Genomic DNA, 22,784 nt, shown 5'->3' with positions numbered 1-22,784 from the left:
TTGAGCGAGACGGCGAAGAGGGGAAAACGGCGAAAGATCGAGGGCGAGCTGACAGCGAGAGGGAGGCGAGGCAGTCGAGGTAAAGGGAACAAACCACGAAGGAGAAGACCAAGGAAGAGAAGAACAAGAAAGAGAAGAACAAGAAAGAGGAGAACAGGGAAGAGAAGGAGAAGAACAGCAAGAAGGGAAGAAGAAGGGGAAGACAAAGAAAGAGGAGGAGGAGAAGAACAGCAAGAAGGGAAGAAGAAGGGGAAGACCAAGAAAGAGGAGGAGAAGAAGGCTGGTCGGCAAGTGGAAGAGGCGACGACTTGCGGAAGGGAGCCATGGAGGCGGAGGCGCCGAGTCAGGTGTCTCCTGGAAGCCGACTAGGCAGTCCAGCCAGTGACGACAATGGATCGGAAGACGACAACGGAGCGGAGAATCGGATCCAAGAGGCAGAGCGCAACCCAGGAGAGTGTCGACAGACAGGGGCTGCGTCGGAAGGACCGTTTCCAACAGTCTCTCCTGGCGTCGATCCCAGCGACGGTCGAGACAGTCAAACACACTTCGCGTCTGCTCGCAACCCTCCCGGCTGCGCCGGTGCGTCATTCTCTTCTCTCTCTTCACTTGCCTTCAGCCAGTCCTCCTCCGCCTCCACTTCTTCTCCCTCGCTGACCTCCACTTCTTCCTCTTCTCCCTCACTTGCTTCCGCGTCCTCCTCTTCTCCCTCACTTACTTCCGCTTCTTCCTCTTTTGCTTCTTGTTCTTCTGAGCGTGGACGTCGGGGGGAGGGCGAAGAGCTGCAAAGGCCGGCGGGCCGACTGCATGCGATGAGCGCCAGCGTGGCAGATGGCGTGTGCAGTCAGCAAGTTGTCCTAGGGTTGAAGAGCATTTGCAAGGAACTTATCGAGAACGCGATCGACGCCGGGGCGACAACTGTTGGTGAGTTGCGCCGGATTCGCTTTCGTTTTCCGTGAACTGTGTTTTCCTTGAGTCTTCCCTCCTCCGTGCCTTCTTTGCAAGCAGTCTGTTCTGGTTTCTAGCCAGAAAGACGTTTCGTCCACCGTGACTGCCTTCCTTCTCAGTCGCGAGAACCCGGCGGTTCTTGCCCTTCTCTCGCGAGCTGTCTATTCGCCTGTCTCCTCAGCCGGACCGGGGTGTCGTCTGAAACGGGGGCTGTTTATCAGACGCATGCACTGTCACTTTCCACGCGTGTCTCTCTGTTTCGTCTTGGCGCGGCAGAAGTACGATTCGTCGACGGAGGCATGGAAAGCATCGAGGTGCGCGACAACGGCTCGGGCATCGGTCCCCAAGACTTCCCAATGCTAGGTGAGGGAAGAAGAGAAGAAGAAAGCGAGAAGAAGAGAAGACAGCGCGAATGGGAGGATAAAGAGAGGAGAGAGGGGAAGTCGTAGGACAGTGCGAATAGGTCCCACTGAACAAAGAAACAGCCGAGAGCACAGAGAAACGCGGAAGGGGACACGAGGAGGAGAGGAGGAGAAAGAATCGTCTCTGAGGAGGAGGCAACGAGTGAGGAGACACCATCCGAGAGAAAGAGGGAGAAAGAAGAGCGGCACGTGAGCACTTCGCGCGAGAAAAGGCACACCGGGGGGTTTCAGCCTCACGGAGGCGCTCATGGAACCACGGACCAGAGAAGAAGCGGCGAACAACTCGATCGACGCACGCGGTGCGAAGAACAGTAGGGCGGAGGACGCCCGAAAAACAGCAAGCGAGGGCCCGCACGCCAAAAGGGATTGCTTCCACCGTCTGTGCACGTTTTTTCCTGTCTGGGGGTTTCGTGAATCTCTCTTGTTTCTCTCTGGAAATGCAAGTGGCGAACATGCACAGAAACAGAGAGGGCAAGCGAGTCTGTTTTCGGTCCGCAGGCCGCCGTCATGCGACTTCGAAGATCGATAAATTCGAGGATTTGTACAGCGCGCTCGATACAATGGGCTTCCGAGTAAGTGCTTGGACGAGTCGTGTTCTCTCGGAACGCTCTTTTCTTTCACTGGACAACACCGTTTCTGCGCTCCCTGTCCCCCTCGAGTTCTCCAACGCTTCTCGCGAATCTACCGCTCTCGCGTCACGTCGCCCTTCCCTGTCGGGTTCTCCTGTTTTCCTCCCCGTGTCCTACTGTTTTCGCCTCTCTTTTCGTCCGTCTCTCTTTCCTTCCGGCTCCAACGCTCGCTCTTCTCACTCGGGCTCAGAACGAGGATCAGTCGTTTCCTCACGCCAGAATCGACTGGCAGCTCTCTCGTCTTCTCTTTCTCTCTTTTTCTCTCTCTGCCTCTCCTTTTTTTTCTTTGTTTTCTCTTTTTCTCCCTTCCTTTATCTTTCTCTCTGTGTGCGGCCGTACGCACCCGCGAAGCGGAGAGGTCTGTGTCACTTTGTATCGTTGTCTTTCGCCTTCTCTGATGCGTGCGCGCCTGTCGCCTTCATAAGTGTCGCCTGTCTCCTCTTACTCGGGGTCTCCTGTCTCGCCTCAATCTCTCTGCATCTGTTTCCCAATATCCGTTTTTAGGGCGAGGCTCTGGCGTCTCTCTGTGCACTGAGCGACGTGGTGATCCTCACGCGGACTGCTTCCGAGCCTTTCGCGTCTCGCCTCGTCTTTGACCACCACGGCAACATCGTTCATCAAGAGCCCGCCGCAAGAGAGGTACATCAGAAAGGCCCCGTGTCTCCGATATGTCTCCCTGTCTCCGATATGTCTCCGATGCCGAACTTTTACAAACGTGGGCGAGTTTGCTGCTCTCATGGGGATCTGCAGCGGTCGGCTCCTTGCATGCAGAGCTGTCTCTCTGCCAGTCTGTTCTCTACAAGACCGTCTTTCCCCTGTCCGCCGTATGTTTGCCCACACGCCTTTCTCGGGCGCCCGCGTGTGCTCTGGCGATTTCGCCATTGATTCCGCTCGCTCGCCGTGCGTTGTTGTCCACCCTTGATTTGGTGGAAAGGCTGAGCAGTGCCGAGACAGGACGCACAGGCGCACAGCCCCCGAGTGAAACCCAAGAGACAGCGCGAATCCACAGACTGGAAACGGAGACACATGGAGCGTTTCGTCTTTGAGGTCTACCGACACCCTGGCGCCTTTCCATCCTCGTCGTAAACGGGAGCTCGATCGGTCCCCCTGCCTCATCCCACCCGTTTTCTCTTTACTTTCGTTGCTTCCTATCTTTTTATCTTTCGCCTTTGTGCATGCGTTGAACAAATGGGAGTCCTGCGATTTCTCCTGTCCTCCTCGCCCCCTATACCCCTTTTGTTTTTTCCCCGTTCCGTCGCTTCTCTTCCTGGCGAGAACACGACTCCGCGCCGCTGCTGTCACCTTCCTCCGCCTTCGACACCTGTCTCGCCCTCTCGCCTCCTTGCACTCGTCGGTTTTTCTCTGCGTTTCCTGCATTCGATTGGGTTGTCTTGTCTTTCTTCCGTGGCCGTTCATCATGGGCTTCGCATGCGCGTTTCTCCGTGTGCGTCTCGTGAATCGCTCTTCAGGTTGGGACATCGGTGACGGTGTCGAATCTCTTCGCCTCCTTGCCTTTGCGACGCCGCGCACTCCGCCAACAGCGACAGAAGCATCTTCAGGACGCTCTCGCGTTTCTCCAGAAATTTGCCTTGCTGCATGCGGCTGACTGTCGGGTGCTAGTCACTGACTTCATTCCCGGCGACGCGAATCGAACGGGCGAAGGGTCGGGATCTCAGAGGTACGATGAAGCAAGCGCGTTTTTGGTTTGAACGAAACGCATCCTGGCGAAACACCGCGCTGCCTCGCCCTAACGCGGTCTTGCCTGTCGCCTGGCCTGTGTGGGGTGTCGGCTCTTCCGTTTTTTTCAGACGCAAAGGCGGAAGCACAGTAACCCTGCTAAACACGCGAGGCACGGCTGCGCGCTTGATCGACGCTGCTGTCAGCGTCTACGGCGCTCGACAGATGCAGCAGTGTTCGCAAGTTTCTCTCAAGGGAACAGAGCCCGGGAGAGAGTGGAGGTGAGAGACAGAAGAAACAACGGAGCGGCGCCGAAGCGAGAGGCAGGGGAGATCGCCGGAGAACTCCACACCTTGAGCGAGTGCACATGAGTGAAACGTGGCGCGAAAGAGAGAAAAAAAACGAAGAAGAGAAAGAAAAAGAGACAGGGAGAGAAAACGAGGCAGCGAGACAGGAAAAAACAGAGAAGAGCACAAGGAGGAAGGGGAAGCAAGAGGCGTGAGAGAGTCGGATCGACCGACTGCGTCAATAAGAGGAAGGTGGAGGGAAACTGAACACAGCGGCGAGAGAGCGGGTGGGGCCTTGAAGCTGCGTTCGCGTTCGTAAAACTGCGAGAGGCGGCGAGAGGCATAAACGGGCATGGCTGGCGAGAAGTGAAGAAGAACGAAGAAAAGAGATCGAGAAGGGACAGTTTGCGCATGCAGAAGAGAGCGACGGCGGACTGGAAAAAGACAGGATGGCCGAGAGCGATAAAAGGGAGAAATGAGGTGTTTGTTCCGGAGGTTGCAGACAAAGACGTTGCGCGTTCCTGTCTCTTCAGCCTCGAGGTTTTGCTTTCTCGCCCGCCCCTCGGTGTACGGACGTCTTCCCTCCAGCTGTTCTTCGTGAATAATCGCGTCGTGGATTTTCCTCCTCTCTTGCAGAAACTCATCAATAAGTAGGTTCGTCGTGTCGTTGCCGGTCGTCGCCAACGTGCGCCACTCTTCCCGGCTTCATTCATGCGTCCTCTGGGATCCCGTCTTCGCCCTCACTACGGTTTCCCTGATCTCTTGCTCTGTCGTCGTTTTCCAAATTCCTCTTCTCTGTCGTTCCTCTTCTTTCAGTTCTTTTCTGCGTGTCCCCTCCCCTTCTTTTCCTATGCCTTTCCGTCTTCCCCTGTCCGGCTTCCCTCCCCCAGCAAAAAACGCTCGCAGCATCCTCAGTTGTTGCCTCTGTTTCTTTTTTCTCCTGTTCTTTCTCTGCCGTCTGTTCTCTCACGCGTGAGGTCTTCGCGGCGGGGCAACGCTGTTGCTGTGTGCCGCCGTTTGCAGCGTGAGGTCTCTTCCTCCTTTCATGGATTGGTTCCGCTCCACAGAGGCGGCTCTGTGGGTGTAGCACGAGCGTTGGAAGCCTCTTGCGTCACAAATGCGCACTCTTTCTTTCAGAAAATACCGGGAAGTCTGCAGTCGCCAGTGCTTCCCGATCGTCATCGCCTTCGTCGCCGTCGCGCCCCATCTCCTCGAAGTGAACTTGAGGTGAGAAAGAAAAGAGCTCGAGAATGCGAAGCCCCGAAGCCTGGGCGTGCACACAGTCGCAGCGAGAGCCCCATGGGAGAGACGCTGCGAGCTGGAGAGAAAGCAGCTTCCCGCAAACATCTCGACGCCTTTACATTCTACCGATTCTATACCGCTGCAGTCGTATTTTCCGCTTTACGGGCATGGGTAGGCGTGCGCTCCCGTGTGTGTGCCAATTTAGTTTCATCCCGTCGTTTCGTCATCACATTCGCCACACACAGTTACGCCTACATGCATATATATATATATATATATTTATATAAACATGTGGATATATCTCTCTCTACATATATATATATATATATATATATATATGGCATTGTGTGTATTAACAGATACATGCAGTTCAAAGTATTTTTTCTCGGGCTCTCGGGTTTAAAAATAGAACTGGCTTTCACGCGTGGGGGCGCATTTTGCGGCCGGTTAGGGGCAGATGACATGCACGCAAAAGGCAGGAGAACCTGAGACGCTTTTGGACCCCGATCTGCGCACAGAGGAATGACGCCTGTCTCCCTGCCGTCTGTGGGCCCGCGCTCCATTTCGTTCTTCTCTGTTTCTCGTCCAGAAAAGACAAACAGGAAGTCCTGCTGGCTGTCGAGAAGGAGATCACGGAAGCGCTCCTGGTGAGTGAAACGCGTTTAGGGTTGCGCGCTCTCTCTGCGGTGCGCGCCTCCTCGAATCCTAACTTTCGCTTTTTAGTTGCAGTGGCGGTTGTCCTCCAAAAAACTCTACGGCGCCTCCCACTGGCATCTTCGATGCCTTCCTTTCCTCACTCTTTGGCCGTTCTGCGTGGCTCTACCAGGCGCACATGCAAGGCAGCGGATCGATTCGCTTCTCTCAGCGGTCTTGTCTTTGCGGTGTTTTTGCGCTTCTATGCGAGCTCCGTTTCAGATCTCCGTCTCGAGTTCATTGCCGTTTCCTTCTGCTGCATTCTTCTTTCTTCAGAAAACCATAACGGATTTCGTAGCCCCTACCATCCCGTCGTTCCAGGCAGGCCTTGGCGATTCGCAGGCTACGCGCGACGGTGCCTCTCTCTCGCCGGCTTCAAACACTCAATCTCAGCTTTCCTTTTCCTCTTCCGCCTTCACTCAACGTTCTCGTCCTTCGCAATCGTCGTCTTCGCTTCCTTCTCAAACGTCTCTTCCTTCGCTTCCTTCGCAGACGCCTTCTCCATCGCTTCCTTCTCAAACGTCTCTTCCTTCGCTTCCTTCGCAGACGCCTTCTCCTTCTCTTCCGGAGTCCACGCGACTACTCACCTCGTGTCGGTCCCCTGGGAGTTTAGGGAGAAAAGAGACATGGAAACAGGAAGATGATGGAGCTCTTCGAAGGGGGGAAGACAGGAAAGCCGAGCCCGAGAAAGAGGGAAGAGGCGAGACAGCTGCCGGGAGGCATCGCGATGAGAGAGATCAGAAAGCCCACGAGGCCTTGGTCGAGGACCGACGCGCACCGAGACTGGATGCAGGTTTCCCTGAAAAAGAGAACGTTGCTGAAGACATGTTCTTGTGCACCTCTTCTTTTTCCTCTTTCGCTTCACCGCCTCCCACGTCCTCCTCCTGTGCCCCGTCTGGCCCCCCCACCGCACTCGCCATTCTTGAGGCAGAAAGCAGAGAAGAGGCCGTGTCAGACGAAGAGCGGGGAGAGAGAAAACAAAGACTCCGCGACTCGTGCGCGTCTCCACGTTCGCCATCAAGTGACGAAAACCTCCCCCTATCTGTGAGGCTGAGGAAGAAACCCAGAGACCAGAGCTGTTTCCCTTCCTCTTCCTCTTCTCCTTCCTCCTCTTCCTCTTCTTCTTCCTCCTCTTCCTCTTCTTCTTCCTCCTCTTCCTCTTCTTCCTCCTCTTCCTCTTCTTCCTGCTCTTCTGCCGCTTGTCTGCAATCCTCATCGTTCTTTGCCAAGAAGAGAGGGAGACACTCGCTCACCGGAAAACAGGAGGATGCAGACGGCGCAGTGTCGTGTTCTCCTTCCTCTTCTTCCTCTTCTTCCTCTTCTCCCGTTTCTCTCCCTTCTCCATCAGTCTCTCCCGGCTCCGACACTACGTCTTCATGGGCGGCGTCGCGCATGCGCGCGCACGCGAAGGAAAGGAGACAAAATGCCAAAGAGTCGGGGGACTATGAAGATAGAGACACAGATGCATGTAGAGATGAACAAGAGAGAGAAGAGAGAGACGAAGAGAGAGAAGAGGGAGACGAAGAGAGAGACGAGGGAGACCAAGCAGAGGGAGAAGCGGGACACGAAGAGAGAGAAGAGGGAGAAGAGGACAGTGGAGGACTAAGGAGACGAAGAGAAGGAAGGAAGGGAAAGAAACACAGGAAGAAACTGAAGGGCGAGACGGAGGTCGATCTCGTCAGCGAAGCAAAACTTTTGCGGGAAACCATCGCCAGTGCTGTAGCAGAATGCCACTGCACAGAAGAAGATCTGGCGGCTCTGTATGGAGCCGAGGGCGACTGCCGAAATGACGAGTCGAAACACGATCCTCGCCACTCGGTCACTTCTTCTTCCTTTCGTTTTTCGGCATGTCCAGCTGCGTTTTCGTTTGCGTCTTCGTCAGACACGCGAGTGATTGGGGCCTTCGATCCCACCACCAGCAGTTTTTTTCTTGACAAACAAGCTTTCAGCGAAATGAAGATTGTGGGTCAGTTCAATCGCGGGTTCATTCTCGGCTGTCTCGTCTCTCACGCGGCCGGTAGCGATCACACAGCTGCGGTCGGCTCTCCTGATTTCAGAACCGACACCTCCGATGTACAAACGGAACACGTGGGTCTTTCCTCTCCATCTTCTTCCTTTTCTCCTTCGTCTTCCTCCTTTTCATCTACCTCCTCTTCATCTTCCTCCTCTTCATCTTCCTCCTTTTCATCTTCCTCCTCTTCATCTTCCTCCTCTTCATCTTCCTCCTCTTCATCTCCTTCCTCTTCATCTTCCTCCTCTTCATCTCCTTCCTCTTCATCATCCTCCTCTTCATCTTCTTCCTCTTCATCTTCCTCCTCTTCATCTTCCTCCTCTTCCTCTTCTTCTGTTTCGTTTCCAGTTTCGCGTGCGAGAGAAGTGCGGTCTCTGTTTATCATTGATCAGCACGCCAGCGACGAGAAGAAGCGATTTGAAGACTTGAATGCGGCGTTCAAACCTGCAACTCAGCCGCTGCTTCTTCCGCTCCGGCTCCACCTGCCTGTGGACATGGAGAGGGCTATTTTCGATTTCGACGCGGAAATCCGCGCGAACGGTTTCCGAGTGAAAGTCGAGCGCAAGCGGGCGCATGCACGGGCCGCGAAAGGCGAAGACGACGAACCAGGCGCGACTCCAGAGGAGCCCGAAGACTCCGGCGAGGAAACATTGATTTCGCTAGCGGGTCTGCCGGTCATTGAGGGCCGCCAACTGAAAGAGGAAGACTTCATTGAGTTTCTCGCCTCGCTCCTCCACGACGAAGAAGGCCACGCCACTGCGGCGCGGTGGCAAAGGAAACGGCGAAAGACGCGGCCCAAGCGGACTGCGCCTGCGCAGAGAGGAGAAGGCGACGCGCCCGACGGTCCCGATGGTGCGAGCCTCGGAGAACGCGAACACGCGCTAGGAAGGAAAGACACAGAAGGCGACAAACACGAGAGCGAAGAAACTGAAAAGCGTGAAGAAGCGAGCGAAGAAGAGCGCGAAGAAGCGAGTGAAGAAGAGAGTGAAGAAGAGAGTGAAGAGAGAGACGACACACACGCCTTTCACCATCGCGTGCTTCAGTGTCGACCCAAGAAGGTTTGGGAAATCCTGGCGAGCCGGTGGGTGCCAGAGAGAAGAACCTTTTTTTGTTCGTGTTTCAGACTTCAGCCCGCCCAGTCTCCTGTCCCAGAGAGGTCCGAACCCGTTCGCAGGGTTATCGCGTCTGTCGAGTGGCGTGGTTCCGGTTTCGTTTTCTCTCCGGTGTTCGTCTACGTGCGCTCCTGATCGCGCGCTTCGATGTGGTTCGTTTCGCCTCGTGTGGGTCGCACGTTGTGAGACTGAGGCTGGGTTCAACTGTTTTTCTGTCGTTTTTTCGCGTGGTTTTCGTTTTTCTGCAGAGCATGCAGATCGGCCATCATGGTAGGCGACACCCTCAGCGTCAGTCAAATGCAGAAAGTTCTCAGCAACCTCTCGACCCTTCACCTGCCCTTCAACTGCCCTCACGGCCGCCCAACCGTCAGGCATCTCTTCGACGTGCAACTACCAGCTGTCTATCCAGAGGACGCGGAGGCGAACGCGGAGCGCCGGGACCGCGAGGAAGCGAAGCAAACTCTGGCGAAAGAAGAAGCGGAAACGCCGGACAAGAAAAAGGAAGAGGAAGAACGAGAGGAAGGGAACGACGCGAGAGAGCGACAGTGCAGAGAGAGAGTGGGTGGTGAGAAGCACGCGCAGGAGACAGGAGAGACGGAGGTGGAACGCGAGAAAGAAGAGGAGAGAGACGGACTGGAAAACGAAGAGTTTGCGCGGGAGAAGCGGCGAAGGCGCGCGGCGAGAACCGAACAAGGAGAGCACGAAGACGCGGCGGTTCGAGAAGAAGCATGCAGGGAGAAAAGACCTAGAGAAGAGAAGCGGAAGCGAAGGGAGAAGAAAAAGACGAAGCGGGAGCGATCTTCGAAAGGCCGAGATGGAAGCCCAGCGAGGGACGAGGATCTCGAGAAAGCAGAGAGTCCTCGGGAAGGGGAGAACGGAAAGGCCATGCAGGAAGATCGCGTTGAAGAAGGACAGAGATTGTCTGAAGAAGAGGAGACGCACGCGCAGAGAAATCTTTTTACTGTGAGGGACTGGACCGAAGAGGATCCGGGCGCCGCCCCTGCGGCGTCGAGAGCCGACTTGAACATTTATGAGCTCTCCTTCTAAAGGTTTTGCGGGCTCCACGGGAGGGCAAGCTAGAACTCTCGCCGAGGGAAACAGAGAAAACTTGTAAAGAAATGCTTGTCTTTCTCGATCATCAGATGGCGTTCATTTCCTTCGAATCGCTGAGGATGAGAGAGATACAGTTGGTGTGTGTTGTACTTTTTATTTCCGTCTCCGTTGGGACTTAGAGGCTGTTGGGGCGTCCGGAGACATGCCCAGAAATATACACTTTATATATGTTAAGATATATGCGTGCATGCGCTTGGGTTTAAGAATGACCGGGTTCTCTAGTCCATTTTCAAACAAGACGCACACGGCGAACTGCGTTGGTGATCCGGCTTTCAACGGCACGCCCCCGCGAATAACTATGTATGTATATGTATATATATATATATATATATGTATATACATGTAGATACATGAGCATCAGTGTGTGTATATATATGCAGAGGCGCCTCTCTCTATATATATGAAGTATATGTAGACAGAGACTTCCCTGTTTACATATGTTTATATATATATATATATATATAGGTCCAAGCACACGAGTGGGACTGTACATATCCGAGCTTGGTTGTGGCGCGTTCTACGCCTGTATCGGTGTATAGATCTGGTTAGAGAGGCGTCAGTTTGAACAGGTATCCCTTTTAGTAGGTCGGTTTCGCTCCGCCTGACTGCTGGTGTTTGTTCAGCTCAAGGGGGTCTAGAGGGGAGGCGTCCTGCGCGTTCTCGAACCTGGTTTTTGTTTCGGCTGTCTGAAGGTTTCTTTTCGCGCCTCGAGCGTCTGCGGTCAGGCTGCATGCGCCGCATGCGCCACACACTCCCTTTTCCGTCTCTATCGGAAGACGTCAAAGAAGGGTTTCTTCCCGCTCGGTCCAAGTCTCTTGTGCGTGTCCAGAGAAAGGCAGAGAGAGAAAGGGTGGCGAGGCTTTCGCTCGTAAAACAAATCGTTCACTGGAAACAGGCAACTCTGGGCCGATCCCGTCCATAGAAAACGTGGAAGACCAAAAGAACGGAAACCAACGCGAATCGCAGAGACACGTGCACCAGAGCATATCGCGCGAGAGAGAGAGGTCTGTGTAGACCCAAGAAAGGTTTTAATCGAGGGCGAAAAGACAAAACCGAACGTAATAACTCGATAGATTCTTTGCTATCCGTCAACAGAAACCGTGTCCATCATCACGCAACGGTCTCGCTCGACTCACATTTACACTTTTCGCTGTTTCTCTTTCTCTGTCGCTGTGTCGCTGCGCCCCTGCCTCCGACTGTTCCTCTCTCTCATGTCTGTCTCTGTCCGCTTTTCCTTTCTTCTCGCTTCTTCGCCCGTCGTCGGCCTTCGCACGTCTTCTCTCATCCGCTCTCACTTCTCTTTGCGTCTTTAGTAGAGGTTACAGAAGAGTCTTTTGAAGAAGCCTTCGCGTCGGAGACGGAAACGAACGCGGCCGCATGCCGTGAGAGAGACGTCGATGGCCAGCTGTTTGGATTCGATTAGACTGGTGTACAGACCCTGTGGCACAAACGGAGAGAAATCCAGAAAAAAGGACGACTCCTGGGGAGGACACTTTCGTTGTCTGAAGACAGACGCGCAGGCGTATGCGTTTCCTCAGCCGTCTCTTCTGTCGTTTTTTGCGGCAAATGCGTTGCCACTCACCGGACGGCAGGTGGAAAGAAGTGAGTCGACATGTGGCAAGCAGCGATGAAAAAAGAAGAACGCGCGACAGTCCAGGCAAAAACGGCCGTGCAGATCCAACAGCGAGACCCGTTTGTCGTGACGCAGCCCCGCATGACCGCAAGAGAAGAGCGAACTTCACCGAAGAGCGAACTTCACCGAAGAGCGAGAGAAATCCAAGTGTCCACAAAAGAGCCACGTTTCACTCTCACTTGGACGTGGGGCTTCACGATTCGCAGTCTTCTTGCGCGGTTGCGTCCGTTGCAGAGAGACGGGAAAAAGAGTCGAGACAGTCTTCCCCTGCCGGCGTTTCCTTGATCCACAGCCTGCTCGCGTGCGTTTCCGCGCATCCACACCACAGACGGCCACGACACGCAACGAGGCTGTGCAGGCGAAGAGAGACGAAAAGAAGGTGAGGAAGACGATGAAGGTGACGGACTTTCGAGCGGCGGGCTGGCTTTCACTTTCCAGATGGAGTAGGTGTTGTAGACGTCCATCAGGCCGACGAGAGGGTGTTTCGAAGAAGCCTGGTTTTCCCTTGAAACTTCCTCCTCGCTGCCAACCTTGTCGCCCTCGGGTGTCTCTTCTCTCCACTCCAAGACGGAGACGGCGGTTTCGTCGTCTTCGAGCGCAGAGACACAGCCGCGAGAAGACGAACGCAGCGCTCCCAGGAACGAGAGACAAGGCTGAGCAACAGGATAAACAGGCGACACAGCAGAGGAAGAAGAAGAGGAAGAGGAAGAAGAAGAGGAAGAGGAAGAAGAAGAGGAAGAAGAGGAAGAGGAAGAGGAAGAAGAGGATAAGAGATGCGGCGAGGAAAGCGGTGACGTAGCAGTAGACAAGGCAAACAAGGACGCACGAGGAGGAGGAGAAGGGGGAGAAGAATACGGAGACGGCGAGGAAAAAGGCGATCTTGTCACGGGTGAACGAAGGTGCGGAGACACGGTTGACGCGGCGGCAAGAAGGAGTTGTGGGATGGAAGAGCGGTGAAGAGTCGTAGCTTTTGCTGCCAAGTGGAGGTCGAGAAGGGCGGAGATCGAGGCAAACAGGAAGGAGACACAGACCGCGCCGAGACGCCACAGCGTTTTTTTCCTCTTCATCTTGAGTGCGAAAACAACCCAGACGCGAGGCAGGAGACGGGAAGAAGTTAGAAAAAACGAACGCACTCTTTGTGAGGCGGAGAGAAAAGGGAGAAAGTGTCGTGAAATCTCACGCTCTCTCGCTCTCAGGCGACACACCGGCGTTGAGCCCGCAGAGACATGGTGATCGGCGTGTGTGTCCAAATCTCTCGTTCCGCTGCAACCAGATATCATAAACGGCCCATTTAAATGTCTCGAAGTCAGAGCAGGAAACCTCGAGAGGCATCCACGGGAAAGAATGAGAAGGAAGGCTCAAGAAGAGAGCGACTTGTTTGTTTTTTGCCTTTCATGGTGTCTCGTTCGGGTGCTGGCGTATATATCTCTGCTTGTCGCGCGCATGTGTGTCTCGCAGCGTGTGATTTTCACGGAAGAAAAGTCTGCAGCAGCGTTCGAATCAACTCCAGACGCGACGGTTTCCGTTTCTTCTTCTCTCACTTCTTCTGTTTCCTTCTCGTAAGCGAGCGTGCAAGAGGGACTGTCTCCGGCGTACCTCGGCTGAAATCGCCGCGGAGAAAGCCTGAAAGTCGCTCAGTGGAGACACGATTCTAAGCTTCTTCTCTCGCTCTCATCCGTTCCTCCGACGACGGTTTCCCTCTTCTCTCACGAAAGTTCTCCTTTTTTATCAAACGAGGAGAAAGAGGGACACTGGACTTCGCATGCAGATAGGACAGGTGTTCGGGTGTCTCTCTTTCTCTCCTTCCCTCTTCTTTGTCTTCCGCTCCGTCGAGAGAACCCAATGAATGCTTCATCAATTGTCTTTCACTGAAAAAGAACGTAGTTAGGACACAACGCCGACAACCCCAGACGAGGCGGCATCTGCAAAAAAACGAATGAACGCGAGAAAGATGCGCGTGAACACAGCCAAGACAGGACGGCGAGAAACCACCCGACACTCGACGGAGCGTCCCGGGGGAGAGACAGCAAACGCCAGAGAGACAGTCGCTCGCTCACTTCTCTCCGCATGGCCCTAGCGCAGCCAGGCACAATGTCGGTCAAATCTCTTCCGCGTTTCCGTGCGTCTTCTCGCGCGCTTGCGGCCTCGACTTTCCCTTCCCTTTCCGTCTCCTCTTCCCTTTCCGTCTCCTCTTCCCTTTCCTCGCGTGCCTCGCCGTCGTCTTCGCTTTCTTCTGCTCCGGGTCTTTTCCCGGTTCTTCAGTTCCTCTTCGCTCGCAGAAAAGGAGCCGCCGTGCATCTGGAGGCGACTGCAGCGAGGAACTGTCCGCCGGTCTTCATTTCGAGAGGGCTGAAGCCATCGAACTGCCATGCTCAGGGAGGAATCGGCGAGAGCGTCGGTAGCCTCCCTCCTCCTACGGACGTCTCGGCTTTTCCTTCGCAGCCTCTCTCTGGCTTCACGTCTCAGCCCCCTTCTCGCTCCGTGCTCCCTTCTTCTGTCGCGTGGTTTCCTTCTTGTTCTCTTCCGAGTTCTCCCACGGCTTCCATCTCCGCCAGTGTGTGGCAGGGAGAAATGTCTTCGCTGCGGCGCCACGTGTCTCCGCTGTGTTCTCTCTTCCATCGCCGCGGCGTTGTCTCTTCTCTGAGGCGACCTCTTCTCTCGACGTCTTCCTCGTCCTCGCCTGTCCTCGCGTTCTTGCCTTTCTCCGGGTTCTCGCAAGTCGCCTCTCGCGCGCTCTGCGTTTTTCGGTTTCCTCGTCGTCTCTCCGCAGCTTCTCGTCAGCTCCACGAGCCTCGCGCCCGTCCTTCGCCCGCTCTCGCTTTCCTGGAAAGATCTGTAGCACGTCGCTCGCTCCTCTCCGCTTCGCGGGCCTCATCGCTGTCTTCCTTGGGACACTTCTTTTTCCGTTTTTCAAAGGATTCGGCGCCTCGTTGGAAGGCGCTACGCATCGTCCTTCGACTGGCAGTTTGAAGATTCGGTCCTTCTTCTTCTTTCCCTCTCGTGGATTGCCGTCGGGATTGCTCTCTTTGCGCATTTTCAATGGTAGGAAGCGCAGAGTCTCCACGTTTTCCTTGATCCGCGCATTTCCTCTCCTTCGCTCGTCCCTCTACATTTTTCTCGCCTTCCGCGCGGAGCCGCCTCGCGCGAGCGCCTTCTCGTCTCTTTTTTCGTGTCTCCTTCCCTTTCTTCTCTTTCGTTGTATGTCTGTTCTTGGCCTGTTCGGTTTTCTGCGTGCATGTGCTGTTCACGCGCGGTCGCGTGCTGCTCCGGGTTCAGTTTTTTTTTCGATTCAAAGTCGAGTCTCTCTCCTCGGCAACTTGCCTGTACAGAGCTGCTCCCACCTCGCATCGCCGCCACCAAAGATGTCCCTTCCGTCTCGAGCTGTCTCCTTGTGCCGCTCTCTGACAAAAGGACTGCTTTCTTCTCTTCTCCCGTCAGGAAAACAAAAACCCGAGACCAAAGGCATCCCTATCTGGGCGAGGCGCGTCGACTTGTGAGGGTATGCAGAAGCGAACGAACGCCGAGGTTGACTGCGCTCCTCAGGGGTGTAAAGCGTCCCCTCTTTCCATTTCTCCTCGCTCTACGAAACCTTCACCATGCATCACTGAGATGAGACCAAATTCGCACAGACAACCTGCGAACGTCTTTCTTCAGGCGACACCCCACGCCCGTGTGCACGTCTGTACTGCCATCTATACATGCATGCATATATATATATATATATATATATATATATATATATTTGTATTTTTGGAGAACAAGTCGAACTTCTGTTTTGTGTGGTTCCCTTGTGTGTTTGCGCTCCGGTTCGCTTTGTAGAACAATGAGACCGTTCGGCAAGTCTTTGGAAGCCCTCTCGAGTTCCAGAATGCAGAAGATACAACCGACTCCTCGGGTTTGCACAAACGCGCAAAAATGTACCTCTCTGGACCCAAAGCGACGGGTTCTGTGAGTTCCTTTCCTCCCAGAAAAAGGATTATTATTCGCTTCTATACGTCTCCCCTTCTCAACACCATATATATATATATATATATATATATATATATATATATATATATATACGCGTTTGATCTTGGTTTACCTGTACATGTGTGTTCGTGTATACAGCACATTTGTATGTTCTCGATTTCTCTCTGTATACACTTTTTGTCCACTCGCATTTGTCGAGATTCGTCTCCGGGTGTTGCACTTTTTGTCTGTCTAACGCTTCTCTTTGTTCGTCCCGTTGCAATTCGGTTTCTCTTTCTTCGTTTCCGCGCCCTTCGACTTCTCTCCCACTTTTTTCCCGTGTTGGAAACTGTCTTTCTGCGCGTCTTGCAGGTTTTTGTGACCGCCTTGCTCCCCGACACCGTCGGCGAGGGCGACGAAGAAGACTCGCAGGTGAGCCTCGAGAAGGAACTTCTTTCCTCGTGTGTTTTCGAACCTTCTCGCCTTTCTTTACTTTCCGGCAAACGCGCTTGTCGAGCCCAGCGCACGCTTCACCGTAAGGAAGAAATCTGCAGCTTGCGGTCGTCTTTTTCTCTTGTCTCCGCGTGTGTGCCGATATCCCGCCGTTCTCTCTATCTTTATACCCGGACCAAAGGGGGAAGTCGGTTTGTTACTCGGGGTGTTATCGAGAAGTAAAGTTTATGAACGGGAAGAAGGGAAGAGCCTCCTTTGGCATTAACTAGGAAAAGACAGGAAAAAAGAGACTGCTCGTGGGTTCGGGTTTCAGCGAGAGAGAATTTAGGCCGTTCGAAGAAATCACCCCCGGCGGGACTCGAACCCGCAACCTTTGGATTAGAAGTCCAACGCGCTATCCATTGCGCCACAAGGGCTGGGAACCGGCGTCTGTTCCGTGTTTTTCTTCAATCGCGGCGGTTTCCGACGTTTGTTGAACTTTCCGGTCGCTTTAGACGAATTCGTTTCTTGTCGGTGTGAAAACGAGGACGCATTCGATCGCGCGCCTTTTCGTGTAAGAAGAGGAGCCCCGCACACGAGATCTAGAGACACCCTGGGGGGGACAGAGAAGTGTCTTTTCTAAAGGAGACTCTGGGAAACGAAAAAAGAGGAAAACAGACACCAGACAGGGAGATTCTGTTCGCTTCCGGAAAGATCCAAAAACGGTCACTCGTGGTCCCAAGGAGGAGGATCTGGGGCTGAGATCTTTGGGAAACAATCTCGCGTGACGCGCGCGCCACTGTATAGTTGTCGGGCAAAAAAGAGGCATTGAACCCCGTTGAGACGCAGTCGGTTTTTTCCGGATCTTCAAGTGCCTTCGGACATGCCGGATGTTCATGGTCATGAGAGGAAAGTTGAGGATTTTAGGGCGCCTCGGGTTTTCTGCTCCTGCCGAACTCGAGCCTGGAGGTGCCGACGACGGGGCCGAGAGGCGAGGCTGTCATCGCTGGCTGGAGATCCGTGCAAGTCGGAGAAGAAAATGCTCGAGTCCCGCAAAGTTCCGTGATTTCCTGAGCCGTTCCCCGACTGATAAACAACTGTGTGTGTCGTTTCTCGGAAAGAAAATTTTTCCGGGGCGGCGGTACCCTCGCCTCAAATCGGAGACACCGATGTTTAGGATCTGAGGAGAGACCTCCGCCGTGGGTGAACTCATTGACGAGGGAGTTCGAATCGTGATAGATCCCTGAAAATGTGCGGGGGCGAGAGACAGTTTCCCGTGTCTTCACCTTCCGAAAAGGAAGAACAAGAGTATCGTTGTTGTGGCGGTTCCTTTCGAATCCGTAGACCACGCGGGAAAAAGGTCTGTGTTCCTCGCGGATGTCGCGCGCGGCGCGGCGCGCGAGACACACGCGCCCTCACCCCAGTGTGGAGGGAAATTCCGACCGTTTTGTGGATGGTTTTCTGAGTCGCCTTAGCGCGTTTGGTCCTCGTTGATGCATTGGAGATGCCTAAAATGGGCTGTTGAAGAAAAAGCGGCCGATAGAGAAAATCCACCCCAGGTGGGACTCGAACCCACAACCTTTGGATTAGAAGTCCAACGCGCTATCCATTGCGCCACTAGGGCATGCATTGTCCTCGATGCGACTCGCCGCGATAACCAATGCAGTTTTCTCTCTATGCTTTCCCGACAAAGGCGCGTTCCTCGTTTCAGAAAGAAAATCCTTCTCCACGAAAAAAGGATTGTTGCTGAGCTCCTTTTCGTGAAACACTTCAGGGCGCTGCTTCTGAGCCTGAAGCTTGTCTGGATTCAGTTTCTACACGTGTGCATTTGCCCCTGTTGGTGCTGTCTGTACCTCCTGAATCCTATTTTATATTATAGGTACTTTTTTTTACATATCTCTCTGTGTGTATATTCGCCTTCCCCCATTTATTTTTCCAGCTGCCAAGCCTTGGAGAAACATCCGGTGTTTCGCATGAGGAACGTTTCTGGCCTGTGCGTTCACATTTCCCCTCGCAGTAGTACGCACACGCACACTTCAATTTGTACCTCTGGGTAGAGCCAAGATCTGTGTATGTATCTCGCTCGGGGGGGAGACTCCGTTTCGTCACAAGATTGCAGACTCTCGCCAACATGCTCAAGGCGCTGAAGTTTGTCCTCTCGAGAACAGGGCGCTTGCGGATCAGTTGGTTCTGGATTCTTCTCCTCTTTCCTTTGGTGTCTCGTTTCGCAGAGCCTCTTCGCGGGGGATAGCTTGGACTGGAATGCTCTCCGCGAGCGGCCGTATCTCCTCAAGTTGTGGCTGTTCGACCGGATGCGAACCCTGTATCTCGCGACCCGCAGTGTCGTCCTCGGCGAAGTCTACGAAGACGTCAAACGCGAACGCGGGGCGAGCGCGTGGACAAACGAGAAGGGAGAGGCCGCGGGCGAGGAAGAGGAAGAAGCAGGAGCGAGGTCCAGGTGGGCCATCGACTCGCTCTTTGTGCATATCGAGAAACGACAAGGAGAGACGCGTCCCGGAAAAGAGACAAACGAAAGAAGCAAGGTGTTGATTGCCGTAAAGGGGAATCCCTACGACAATCCTGACATTGGTAAGAAGGAGGACAGAAAAGAGAGAGATGTTTCGCCGCTCGGGGCGTGCCGGGTCTCTGTTGCTGCACACGAGTCGCGCACTCGTTCCCCTCGAGGGGTGGGGGAGGGAACGGGGGTTTTGGCAGCATCATTATTTCTCCGTATTTTCGCCCGTGTTTCCTTCTCTCTTTTCTCGACACTGTGTTGTCTCTGTTTCAACGGCCTTCCGCTTTATTCCGCCTTCTCTGTCATCGTAATCACGGTGTCTGAACGTCTACGCGTTCCACCTTCTCTGTCGCCTTGATGTATTCTTGATCTCCTCTTCATCTCGCCGTGTTCTCTTCTTAATCTCTCCGTGACCTAGTCTTGGTCTCGCCGTGTTCTCTTCTTAATCTCTCCGTGACCTAGTCTTGGTCTCGCCGTGTTCTCTTCTTAATCCCTGCGTGACCTAGTCTTGGTCTCGCCGAGTTCTCTTCTTAATCTCTCCGTGACCTAGTCTTGGTCTCGCCGAGTTCTCTTCTTAATGTCTCCGTGACCTAGTCTTGGTCTCGCCGTGTCCTCTTCTTAATCCCTGCGTGACCTAGTCTTGGTGTCGCCGTGTCCTCTTCTTAATCTCTCCGTGACCTAGTCTTGGTGTCGCCGTGTTCTCTTCTTAATCTCTCTGTGACCTAGTCTTGGTCTCGCCGTGTTCTCTTCTTAATCTCTCCGTGACCTAGTCTTGGTGTCGCCGTGTTCTCTTCTTAAGCTCTCCGTGACCTAGTCTTGGTGTCGCCGTGTTCTTTTCTTAATCTGTCCGTGACCTAGTCATGGTGTCGCCGAGTTCTCTTCTTAATCCCTGCGTGACCTAGTCTTGGTGTCGCCGTGTTCTCTTCTTAATCTCTCCGCGACCTAGTCTTGGTGTCGCCGTGGCTCAAGGTTCCCTTAGTGGTCTTGGCGTGTTCGCCTTCCTGTCCTCGTTTTTGCTCCGGCTCTGTCTCCTTTTCTTGCCTGCAGATGCTTTCCGTTTATAGTTGTGCGGCGGCTTTGCTCGTTTGTCCGTTTCTGGGTGCTCTGCCTCCGTCAGGAGTCAAAGTGTCATGTTTCCAAACGTTTTTGCATGCCTCGTGCGCCAGTCTTGTTTGTGCTTTCCCTCTTTCGACTGCGTCGTGTGCTTCTTGTCCTCTCTTCCCTCCTCTCGACGTGGTCCCCGAGTTTCTCGAATCGTGCTGCGCCTCTTCCCGGCTCTCTCCGGAGTAGTGCCCAGGTCTGCGCCTTTGGACTTCTGTCTGTTTCCTCTCTTGCCTTGTACTTGTCAGAACCCTTCATCAAAAGGGAAGGGAGCACGAGAGGACGCAACCGTCACCCGATCGGCGGCTTCCTCCTCTTGGCGCTTCTCGCGCTCCTCTGTCGTCAGACCTACTCCGAAATTCGCGGCGCGATTGATCGGGTACGTTTCTATAGTCTTTTTTCCACTTGTTCCTCCCCGACAAACCTCCACTCCGACGACTCAGGGAAACCCCTCACGTTTCGCTCCAGGGCGCATCGCGCCTTACAACGCACCAGGTGGGCATTTGTCTACCGGTCTGTTTTTGCTGCGTTCTCTGTCAGGCGGCGTGTTACCAGTATCTCAACTACTTCACTCAGGTTCGTCGCATCAAACGTCCTCCCGTTTCAAAGAAAAAGAGACCCAAACCGCCCGTCGTTCCTCTTTCTTTCGGAGTCGTCTCGATCCCTTCGCGGTTCCGTTCTTCTCCTGCACGCCGCGCGTTCTTTCCTGGCCGTTTTCACTCGCTGGCCTTTCGCGCTTTCTCCCCTGTCTCACGTTCTTCTCCTTCCTCAGATTCGTCTCTTCCAGAAGATGCGACACGCGGGGCGTCTTGTCCCTCTTGACCCCGCTTCGCTCCTGTCTCCTCACGCCCCCGTCCGCTGCCTTGTCGGGTTCTCCCTTTCCTTCGTGCAGAACCACCCCGACCTGAGGCGCATTCTCTGCTCCACAGCTCAGCGGAACGCGGCTCGCGTCAAGGCAGGGAAAGAGCAGTCAACGTCGACGGCAAAGGCGAGAGAGGACAACGCAAAATCACGCGAAGACCCCGCTGTGGAAAAACGCGTCAACATCCAGGTGTCGTACTTTGCGGGGAAAATGACTCCAACAAGCATCAAAGGCTGCGCGTCCTTGACCTTCACTCCAGGCGAGCACGGGGGTAAACCGGCAAGCGACGGCAGACAAACGCGCCAGCAAGACGTCGATACAAACGAGGAACGCATTCCAAACATCGCGGAACTTGTAAGTGGAAAACGCCACACACATCCGTTCGAATGTAACACTCTTCCCAAGAAACATGCCAAATCTTCGTTTATATATAGATATATAGATATTGACAGATAGATAGATAGACAGATAGATCTATGTATACGGTGCATGATTCTGTGGTTGTGTGTGCAAGTGGGTAGGTCTTCATAAATCGATATGTATCTAGGTACCTCTGTATTCCATAAAGTGGTTTCACATGCCAGGAGATGTCTCTACTGCCCTCAACCGCCACGTTCACGCATGCACAGAAGTCGGCATGCGTGTTTTTACACTAAGTTGTGAATATATCGATATAAACGCTTTTTATATAGTAGCACGAAATGAGGAGAGCCCACGAGTGGTGTCTATGTATTTTATTGCATGCAGAGATAGCCGGATGTTATAGGGCCGCAGATTGCCATGAAGCAGACGAAGGAAAAGACTTTTCGCCGTAGACGGTGGAGTGTATGTTTTCAGCTGGTATGACGTGCCTGCCTCAGACCCCTCGGCGGCTGGCCAGATTGCGCGGTTTTCTTTGGTTCATTCTCTCGTCTCTCCTGCGTTTCGATGGTTTTTTCATGCAGCGAATCGAAGCACTTCGCCCAAACACGTCGGCTCCGTTCAAGGCTCTCGTGTAAGGCCTGAGAAACGAATTTTCTGCTCCGTTTCCCTGCATGTGTACTCCACGCGGTGTGCCTGTCGAAACCGGTCTTTCTTTTACTACACCCACCTAAATTGTTATTTATTTCTCTACAAATATATATATATATATATATATATATGTATATATGTATATGTGTGCATACATATGTATATATTCATTTGTGTGTATAGGGTATGCTCACGTGGTGCACATTCCTCTCGTGTATACATGCACAGATAGGAGTTTTCTTCTGAATCGGTTGGGTTGGCGCCTTGGCGAACTTTTTCTTTTCAGGAGTTCGGTGCGGGTCATCCGGGAACAGAGCGACGACGACGTGGCTGAGGGAGTTCCCTTCCCGCTCCTTCTGTCGTATACGCTTCCCCCCACGCGCATCCCCCCGTTCAGGCCGTCAGTCTCCTGGTCGTCATTCTTTTCCGGTCCTTCGCTTTTCGGGAAGAAGAAGCGGCCGACCTCTGGAAAAGACGAAAGACGGGAGCGGAAAGTGTAGTGCCGGAGCGTGGCGACGACGAACGCCGCCGGATGTGTTTTTTAGGGTTTTGCCTTCTCTGTCGACGGGCTTGCGTTATTAAAGTGCTCCGACTGGTCTTTTCTCGCGGGGGCAAAGCAAATGCACTGTTTGCGTCCTTCTCGGGTCTCTCGCAGAGTCGCCTCGCGGCCGCGTCGTGTGTCCTTTGCATGCGTTTTGTCCCGTTTTCGCCCCGGTGTCACCGCTGTCGCCAACTGCGCCGGCTCCTCTCACGGAGCCTCGTCTCGCCTGTCGCGCGTTGCTGCAACTTGGCAGTCTCTCCTTGAATCTTGGACGTGTTTTCTCGCGCGCGAACGAGGCTGACGGCGTCTCTTTTGGCCGCTCCGCTGCGCTCGCGTGTACCTCGAAAGCTTAGCGAATACCTGTCTTCTGCCTTCGCAAATCCAGCTCGGTGCCGAGGACGGTGCAAAGGAAGGAAGCGGGAGAGAGGTTCACGCAGCACAGCGAGAGGCAGGCGTGTTGTCCTTTCTTCGCGTGCGACACAAAGGTGGAAAACCTCCTGGCGGCGCCAAGACCAAGCCCCGTTGATTGCTCCTGAACGTCGCGAAAGGCGTCTCCTAAAAACGCCAAAACGTCGCAAGGGACTGATGCCCAAGGCGGGTTCCACAGCGC

General features: G+C 53.9%; 2 protein-coding genes and 2 non-coding genes across 4 annotated transcripts; 2 read left to right on the top strand and 2 right to left on the bottom strand.

Moving 5' to 3' along the window:
* Positions 1 to 323: 323 nt before the first annotated feature.
* Positions 324 to 10,065, top strand: NCLIV_050460 (hypothetical protein; the record flags this gene model as incomplete). The annotated part of the gene is made up of 11 exons (XM_003884599.1): positions 324 to 921; positions 1,222 to 1,308; positions 1,866 to 1,939; positions 2,501 to 2,635; positions 3,466 to 3,674; positions 3,805 to 3,954; positions 4,494 to 4,610; positions 5,098 to 5,187; positions 5,792 to 5,849; positions 6,442 to 8,987; positions 9,267 to 10,065. 11 exons carry the CDS (start codon positions 324 to 326, stop codon positions 10,063 to 10,065), a joined length of 4,863 nt encoding a protein of 1,620 aa, XP_003884648.1.
* Positions 10,066 to 16,508: 6,443 nt separating this feature from the next.
* Positions 16,509 to 16,581, bottom strand: NCLIV_t120006. Its single transcript has one exon. It is a non-coding gene; the product is annotated as a tRNA-Arg (tRNA).
* Positions 16,582 to 17,695: 1,114 nt separating this feature from the next.
* On the bottom strand, positions 17,696 to 17,768 carry NCLIV_t120005. Its single transcript has one exon. It is a non-coding gene; the product is annotated as a tRNA-Arg (tRNA).
* Positions 17,769 to 18,456: 688 nt separating this feature from the next.
* On the top strand, positions 18,457 to 22,133 carry NCLIV_050450 (conserved hypothetical protein; the record flags this gene model as incomplete). Its single annotated transcript, XM_003884598.1, has 6 exons — positions 18,457 to 18,733; positions 20,009 to 20,139; positions 20,301 to 20,336; positions 20,533 to 20,976; positions 21,567 to 21,616; positions 21,920 to 22,133. 6 exons carry the CDS (start codon positions 18,457 to 18,459, stop codon positions 22,131 to 22,133), a joined length of 1,152 nt encoding a protein of 383 aa, XP_003884647.1.
* Positions 22,134 to 22,784: the final 651 nt, after the last annotated feature.

This window comes from Neospora caninum, chromosome X (assembly GCF_000208865.1).
Source record: "Neospora caninum Liverpool complete genome, chromosome X".
Classification (NCBI taxonomy): domain Eukaryota; phylum Apicomplexa; class Conoidasida; order Eucoccidiorida; family Sarcocystidae; genus Neospora; species Neospora caninum.
This window is presented reverse-complemented; position numbering and strand designations above follow the sequence as displayed.